The 8,525-nt window shown below is 57.5% G+C and overlaps 1 protein-coding gene across 1 annotated transcript in view; it reads left to right on the top strand.

The window, feature by feature from the left end:
* The window catches only part of LOC103921929 (myosin light chain kinase, smooth muscle-like), a 6,157-nt gene extending 3,342 nt beyond the window's left edge, over positions 1-2,815 (top strand). The window contains exons 2-9 of the mRNA XM_009329977.1: positions 119-209; positions 332-505; positions 755-1,002; positions 1,420-1,543; positions 1,622-1,774; positions 1,958-2,078; positions 2,155-2,245; positions 2,637-2,815. Coding sequence (XP_009328252.1) covers positions 119-209; positions 332-505; positions 755-1,002; positions 1,420-1,543; positions 1,622-1,774; positions 1,958-2,078; positions 2,155-2,245; positions 2,637-2,815 — 1,181 coding nt within the window. The remainder of the gene's footprint in view (positions 1-118; positions 210-331; positions 506-754; positions 1,003-1,419; positions 1,544-1,621; positions 1,775-1,957; positions 2,079-2,154; positions 2,246-2,636) is intronic.
* The last annotated feature ends 5,710 nt before the right edge of the window (positions 2,816-8,525 follow it).

Below are 8,525 nucleotides of genomic sequence, written 5' to 3'. Positions count from 1 at the left end.
CCCCCCCCCCCCCCCCCCGGGGGGGGCACAGAAATAAGCACTGGAGGGGAAGCACTGGCAGCTGGTCCCCAAAGCATGAGGGATCTGTGCATGGACCATCCCGCTCCATCCCTCCCAGGAGGCGAGGAGGCCTTTGAATACTGCGATGTGGTCATCAACAGCCAGGAGAAGGTTTCGGACGTGTACACGCAGCTGGAGAAGCTGGGAGAGTAAGTGGGGGTCCCACGTCCCTGCCGCTTGGGGATGCTCCGTGGCTGTCCATGCACAGCCATGGGTGGGATGCAGGGTGGTGGTGGTGGCTCCTTCATCCCTCATCCTCGCTCTGTCCCAGGGGAAAATTTGGGACGGTGTACCGGCTGCAGGAAAAAGCCACTGGCAAAATCCGGGCTGGGAAGTATTTCCGGATGCGGACGGCTAAAGAGAAGCAGGCAGCTCGGGCCGAGGTGGAGCTCATGAACCTGCTGCATCACCCGCGCCTCGTGCAGTGCCTCGACGCCTTCGCGGGGTGATGGAGGTGATGGAGTAGTGAGTCGGGGGGCAGAGCCAGGTTTGGGGGTGGTGGGGGCAGCGCTGGACCCTGCAAGGAAGAGCACTGAAGGTGGGGAGGGGTCCCTGCACCGTGGGTTGCTGGCACGGGGCGTAGGATGGATGGGGAACCTGCAGACCCTGGAGATGGGGGTGGTGAGATCCTCCCAGAGTGCTGAGTCTGCGTTCCCTCGTGGGGCTTCTCCTCCTTGGGGCTCGTAGACCCCAGCGGGGTCCCCAGCACCTTGTCCTCCCCCAGTGTGGCAGGCGGGGAGCTCTTTGAGCGCATCGTGGACGATGACTTCGAGCACACGGAGCCCAGCAGCGCCCAGTATGTGCAGCAGATCCTGGAGGGGCTGAAGTTCATGCACGGCCAGGCTGTCGTCCACCTCGACCTCAAACCCGAGAACATCGTCTGCGTCAGCCCCGGCAGCCACTGGCTCAAGATCGTCGACTTTGGCTTGGCACAGAAGCTGGGTGAGTGAGGAGGAGGGTGCTGGGGGACCAGGGCAGGGACTGTCACCGTCACAGGGACACGATCCGGCTGGGCATGTCAGCAAGGAGCTTGGCATCTTACTGCCCATGCCGTTGGGACTGGCAGCCCCGTGGCACCAGATCGGGGCCCTTCCTGGTGACTGTAAGAAGATGCTTTGGAGAAACCTGCATGTCCCCAGCCCTGCCTCTGAGCTGGGGACCCCCAAGACCCCCACCCCTGTGTGTGCCTGGCACCCAGAGATGCTCTAGGAGAGCACCAAGACCTGCGATGGGTCCTGGAGGGCAGCAGCTCCACCTGGACGCAGGGGCTCATCCACCCGGCACACGCTGGGGTGCAGCTGGGCTGCCCCGGGGAGATCCCAGCTGGGATCACTGCCCCATGGTCTCTGTCTTCTGCAGCTCCAGACACCCCTGTGAAGGTGTTGCATGGCACCCCTGAGTTCATGGCTCCAGAAGTGGTCGCCTTTGAGCCCGTCAGCTTCTCCACAGACATGTGGAGCGTTGGTGTCATCTGCTACATCCTGTGAGTGGCCTCCTGGGGACAGCAGGTCGGGCTGAAGGGGGCTGAGCTGTCATTGATGTCCTTGTGTCACCTCTCCAGGCTGAGCGGGGAGTCCCCCTTCCAGGGGGACAATGACATGGAGACGCTGAGCAACATCACAGCTGCCCGGTGGGACTTTGAGGAGGAGACCTTCTCAGAGATCTCCCAGCAAGCCAAGGACTTCATCAGCCAACTGCTGCGGAAGGACCCCTGGTAGGACCTGAGGGTGGCTGTAGGGTGCTGAGCTGGAGCTGGGCTGGGTTTTGGGGTGCCAAGGTGATGGGCAGGGAAAAGCACTGTTTGTGGTTGGTGGAGGGGATGCTCCATGGGGCCGTGCCAGCAGCCAAGGGTCTGGTGGTGGAGAAGCCCCCCCATGACCGCCCCATCTGCCCCCAGCCGCCGGCTCTCCAGCGCGGGGGCTCTGCTGCACCCCTGGCTGCAGCAGCCCCAGCCCAACAGCACCAAGGCGCTGTCGAAGGAGAGGATCAAGCAGTTCCTGACTCGTTGGAAGTGGCAGGTACCTGGGGGGATGATGAGGACGTGGGGATGGGGATGGCTCTGGTGGGGCTCAGTGCTCCTTCTCTTCTCTCCAGAAAACAGGCAAAGCTCTGCTGGCCCTCAACAGGTTGACCTTGCTGTCCCAGAGCTCGGAGAGGAAAGCGTTAGAGGCTCAGGACGAGGAAGGTGATGCCCCCTGAAGCATCATCCCCAACACACCCCACCAACACACTTCTCTCTGCTTTGCCACCCTCAACTCCTGCTCCTGGGCAGCTTCCCCCATCTTTGCTCTAAGCTGTCCTGGTGCCACCAAACACCCGGGCATGTCCCCACTGTGGCATTTCTGCTCCAGGCAAGCTTCAGTGCCCCAAAGTCCTCTCCATCCTCATCCCCAAGGGGCCATCTCTGATGCAGCCTTAGAACAGGCGCATCCCGCTCTGCAGGGCTGGGATCTGCGTGTGATCCAGAGCTGGTCCCCATGGGACCTGTCCATGGGTGCCACACGTGTTCCTCCAGCAGAGGAGGGAGGTTGAACTCAGCCAGCTCCTCACCATTCCCTTTGTGCATCTGCCTGTAGACCCGGGCTGCAGCCTGGAGGAGGACCAAGCCTCTGGCTCTCTGCCCCAACGAGGTCCCAGCTTCTCAGAGCTGCTGACGGACCGAGAGGAGAAGGAGGAAGGTGGGAGCGCTGTGGCCGCAGGGGAGGCAGAGAGCAGCGTCAGTGTGACCGTGCCACCCCAGCCCTGGACCAGCTAGAGCAGCTGGTGAGAGAGGAGCAGGGAGTGATGGGGATGAAACCTCCTCCAGCAGCTCGCACGATGACCTGGCCAGCCTGGGGTAGACCCAGGCCCCAGGGCTCCTCTCCTGTAGGTGAGCTCTGGGGTCCCACGGTGTCCCTGTGCTGGTGTGGGGACAGCCTGCTGTCCCCAGCAAGGAACCAGTGCTCCTGTCTCCATGGCCGCCCGGGCTTGAGCTGTCACCAATAAAGCACCGAGGATCTCTGCACTCCCTGTGCTGCTCCTTTTTCCCCAAAAAAATCACTGGGAGGGGTGGGAAAGAGCTGCTCAAGCTGTGCCCACCCTCTGAGAGCTGGCACCAGGCTCTCCCCCAACCTGGGCCACCACCCTTGTCTTCTCCAGGGGAGATGCTGGCCCTGGGGACAGGGATTGAGTGGGGATGGCTCTAGCAGCAGCCCTTGGTGTCCCTTGTTCGGAAGAGTCTTCCCTCATCATCAATGGGGGTTGGCATCATGTCCTGAGCCCACAGGCAGGAGAAGCCAGGATGAGCCCTGGCAACTCTGATCTCTCCATTTCTGGGCCAGCTCTGGTACCAGCAGGGCTGGAAGGAGCCCAGAAACTGCTGTGGGACCTCAAACCTCCTCCTAAGGAGGCAGCTCGGGCAGAAATCAGTGTGTGGGACCTCCTCTCCTTCAACAAGAAGTGCACAGCCCTGCCCCTGGGGAAGAACAACCCCAGGGACCAGTATGTGCTGGGGGACACCCAGCTGGGAAGGAGCTTGGCCTGGGGGTCCTGGTGGACACCAGATTGCTGGTTCGTGGTCAATGTGCCCTTGCTGCAAAGAAGGTGAATGGTGTCCTGGGCTGCATTAGGCGACGTATTGCCAGCAGGTGGAGGGAGGTGATTCTTCCCTTTGCTCAGCACTGGCGAGGCCACACCTGGAGGACTGTGTCATGCTCTGGGGTCCCCAGTACAAGAGAGCCATGGACACACTGGGGAGAGAGTTCAGTGAAGGATCATGGGGGGACTGGAGCACCTCACCTATGAGGATCGGCTGAGAGAGCTGGGACTGTTTAGTCAAGAGAAGAGAAGGCTCGAGGGGATCTCATCGATATACACAAATACCTGAAGGGAGGGTGTGGAGAGGATGGAGCCAGGCTCTTCTCAGTGGCCGTAGGCACCAGCTGAAGCACGGGAGGTTCCATCTGAACCTCGGGAAACACTTTTTTACTGGTGATGGAGCACTGGCACAGGTTGCCCAGGGAGGTTGTGTGATCTCCATCCTTGGAGATACTAAAAAACTGTCCAGGCATGGTCCCAGGCAACCTGCTCTAGGTGGCCCTGCTGGAGCAGGGAATGGACCAGATGACCTCCAGAGGTTCCTTCCAACCTCAACCGTCCTTTGATTCTGTGAAAACCCACCTCCTGTTGAGATGGGCTGGGGGGGCTGCTCTCCTCCAGCACATGCTGACACCGGAGGACTTGTGAAGGTGCCCTGGTTGGAGCGGTCCAGCCCCGTGTCCGCTGTCAGGGTGCAGCTGTGCCAAATAATGCGAGCCGAGGCACAGCTTCGACCCTTCCTCCTCCTCCACCCCTGCTGGGCGAGGCCAGCGGGGGTAGGAGGAAAGTGTTATTTTCATTAAACAGACCCGAATCCACCCACTCTCACAAGCACAGTGGGGACACGTCTGAGAGCTCTGGCCAGGAGCACTCACGGGACACAAATGAAAGGGACACCAACCGTCAGAGCTGCTGCTGGACTGGCGACAGTTTTGCTGAGCCCTCTAGGAAGCTGATGGCCACCGTGGCAGGAGGTTTCCGTATCAGCGTTTGGCATTCTGCTGCCTCCGGAGATGGCAGACCAGCTGGAGTGGTCCCTTGGGTGGGGGACTTCACGGCTCTTATCTGCTCTTCTCTTGGGCTAACGGGGAGGGATGCTGTCACCTTCCTGTTCCATTGTTGTGGCATCGACTCTCCAGCTGACAAGGCTTTATCAGCACCCAGGCCTGACTTGAATTTTTGTGGCAAAAGCCTGTTCCTGTTTATAATGTCCATTGCTGATGGCTGCCTCTGGGTACGTCTGAGCATGGGAAGCAGGAGACCGCTGCGGTGTGGCAGAGTGGTAACATGCTTTGCCCAGGATTTGGTGGTCTCTTCCCTTGTTGGAAACAGTAGATGCAGCTTAAGAAGGAACTTAATTTGGAAGGTGGTGCACGGATCTGCAGCCAGAGCATGAGGAGCCCTTTTGGAGCCCCCCCCCAGTGATGGTGAGGCCACCTTGATGTTTTCATTGCTTGGCGTGCTGTAGGTCACAGGGTTCGACCATGGCTCTTTAACAGCCTGGTGAGACATCTCCTGACGGAGCTCACCTGCTTTCCGTTCCTCCCATGTTTTCAGCGGGAGAAGTGGATTCACTGCTCTGAGTTGGACAAGAAGCTCCTTAGAAACAAATAAACAAGCAAAAATATTCCATATTCTACCCACGGCATTTGTTTTCCCTTCCCAGAGGGACAGAGGGAGGCTGAGGAACGCCTTTCTCCTCCACTGCTCTTCACTTGATGTTCACACACATCATATCCCAATTTTTACCCGTTATCTATTCTGTGTTTTCCTCGTTACACAGACTCTGAACTCACACGCATCCCTTGGGAACAAAGCCGAATGCCTTCAAGCTGCAGATGATAAGCAAACACCAAGTTACGTATAATCAATCCCTTGATGAGCTATTTACCATGTGACATTACCAAAATATTTCTGGTTGGGAACTATGTTTATCTTCATCTGTTTTCCAAACTCCTGGCAGCCCTTAAAATCCGTGTCCCAGGACTCCAGACCTGAGCTTTCTCTCTACAATCCTGTATTTTATACTGTAAAAACTGGTTTGCCTACAGAAGAAGCTGATTTACTGACAGAAGGCACACGTTTCTTCTCCTTCCACTGCTTCCCATGGCTTAACGCATTAAAATGTGCGCTTGAGAAAGCAATGGACTAAATGAAGAGTGGTGTTATACCTGGAACTCATTACAGCCACCGAGAAGTTCAGCAGCACTGAAAACAGAAATCCAAGCTCAGCATCTCAGAGGCAAAGGAATTAAGATCTCGATCCTTCCACCAAGAAGGACTCTTGGGTTGACCTTCACTTCAGCCACACAGCTTCCGAGCAGGTCCTCAAACCATCAGAAATCCTCCATCAAGGCAGAAAGGAAGAGCGATGCCCTTGGGGAACCTTGCGAAACGGTTCCCTCCCTATGGCAGGTACCCCTAGGTCCAGCTCCTGGGAGGTGCGTGAGGTGGGTCAGCTGTCCAAATACCCTCAAGCTTCTGGAGGTTAATCCTTCAGTGCCAAGTTATCATGATAATCTTGGGTTTATGCTGGGCTGCACAATCTAGGTCTAGGAACGCTTATCTGGATGAGGAAATATTGCCTGGGTAGCTCTAACATCGAGAAATAGTATTTTTTTGTGGACCTGAAAATTCAGGGGAAAAAAACAGAAGAGTATGATGTCCTGCTTGAGTGTTTTCCAGTGAATTGAAATTAATTAAGAAAACAAACCTAAGTCTGAAGTCAACCTTGATGTAAAAAAAAAAAATTAGCCCTGGGCACATATTGAAGACGATTATTTGAACACGTCATTTCTAGAATGTTTTTTGAAGGACTATTATAGCAGGGAGCGAACAGCCACCACGTAATTTGAATTGTCAGCTAAAAGCCTTCACATATCATAAGTGAAACACCAGAAAAGTGGTGAAAGGAGAGAAGACACGAGAGTACGAGGATTTGGTAGCAGTTAAATGGATGTAAAGGCAGTTAAATGAAGAGAGAGGCTGTAAGTGATGAAGGAACATCAGTAATACCTGAGTTGTGATGCACTCGTCTCTCAGCAAAGCTCCCCGAGCGAAGCGGGGTGTCCTCACTTCCCAAAGGGCGTGGCTAGGTCCCAGCCAGGTTCTGGCCGGTCAGGAGGCTCTTCGTGGTCACAGGAGCTCAACAACCATCACCCCAAGGTGCAGCGCCCAGGATGGGTCCTGCAGGGGTGGCCCAAGGGAAGAGCAGGTAGGAGCCATGAAGTCCCCCAACCAAGGGACCGCAGGCGCTCTGGCTGGTCTGCCATCTCCGAAGGCGTCTCAGTCTCTGGGGTTGAGATAAGGGGTGAGCAGGATGCTCCCCCTCCTTGTCCTCCTGGTATCGCTGGTGCAAGGACTCCCATGTCCAACCTGCACCAAGGACCTCCAGCAGCCCAAAAACCAGGACTGGGCTCCCTCTTTGCAGCTCGGTACCACGCCCATGGGGATCAGTGCAACCCCAAATCCCTCGTGAAACACCTCCCCGCGCAAAGGGGGCCACAAGCCCTGTCCTTCCCAGCGCACAGCCCCCATGTCACACCCTGCTTTCACGGCCTTCATCCCACCATCGCAGCCCTCCCCATGGCCAGGAGATGGTACTGTTGGCCTCATCCCTGCACCTCCTGGGGATGGAGAGCCTCAGCTGTCCCTCATGTCAACCCCATCCTGCCCAGCCCTGTCTGCTGCTCTGATAGCACTTGCCCTTGACATGGGGCATCCGACCCCAAGTCAGGAGGGACCTGGTGGGACCTTTGAGATCAAAGCCTGGCCCTGCCTGGCCCAGCAGGCAGCCTGGGGCCTGTCCTAGCACCCATCTCCCACAGGGCTCAGTCCACACCAGGTCTCCTGCGTAGGGGTCTCCTCTCCTACCCTGCATCCCCAGCTGGGATCCCAACCCTGGTGCTTCCCACCAGGAAAGGTCCTTGCACCCTTTTCCAGCTGTGGTCAGGAAGGCGTTGCCAGCACGAATGTGGGCACTCAGGTTTCACCCCAGCGTGCAGGCAGGATGCTCATGGGGGGATCCAGACTTTGGGGGCCCTTGGGACCCCCTGTCCCATAGCAGAGCCCGTCCCCGGCGTGGGACAGCTCTGGGTGAAAGCCCTGGTCCTCACACGTGGTCCTGGTGACATCTGCCCTCCTGGGCACACCTCTGGGGCTGCGTCAGGGTGGCCGTCCTCGTCCCCACAGAGGGTCGCAATACCTTCCCTTAAAAACCAGGATCAGGGAATTAAATGCAAAATATTTAATGAGATGCTGAAATATTTAATGAAATGAAGATATTTCAAACTGCAAAATTGAGCTTTGGAAAATCAGAACGAACCCAAATGTGGGTGACCCCAATTTCGGTGCCGCTAAGCCGCCCGCGGCTCCTCTCCGACCTCCCAACCCCCCAGAGGTGATGGGGAGGACGCAGCATCGCGCCAAGGGCAGCTCGGGAATTGGTGGCAGCTGCCGGCTCGCGTCGCGCGTCTCCCAGCTGGGGTTTGGGGTTTGCAGAGGGTGGGAGAGGTTGGCAGAACAGGTCCGGCGCGTTCCCCCAGTCTCTGCGGTGCTGAGCGCTTTGCCCCGACACCTCGGCAGGTCTTGCCCAACAGGAGATGCCACGAGAGCCGGACGGATGCGGTAACGCTGGCGTCTGGCCCCGGGGCTGCGCGGTGGTTTCTGGACCACAGCAGATCCTGGGGGTCCCGGGATCCCACCTGGATCTGTCCCCCACCCATCCCTCAGCAGATCTCTCCTCAAATCTTAAATTTCAGCAAATCTCACCAAATCTCACCAAATCTCAGTAAATCTCACCGAATCTCACCAAATCTCAGCAGAATAATGTGCTTCGTGTCCCGGCAGCGGTTCGGAGCTACAGTTATTGACGCCGACGCGGCAGGAGC

This window comes from Pygoscelis adeliae, unplaced genomic scaffold (genome assembly GCF_000699105.1).
Source record: "Pygoscelis adeliae isolate BGI_AS28 unplaced genomic scaffold, ASM69910v1 Scaffold718, whole genome shotgun sequence".
Classification (NCBI taxonomy): Eukaryota; Metazoa; Chordata; class Aves; order Sphenisciformes; family Spheniscidae; genus Pygoscelis; species Pygoscelis adeliae.
The sequence above is the reverse complement of the archived record's forward strand: the minus strand, read 5'-3'. Positions and strand labels throughout refer to the sequence as shown.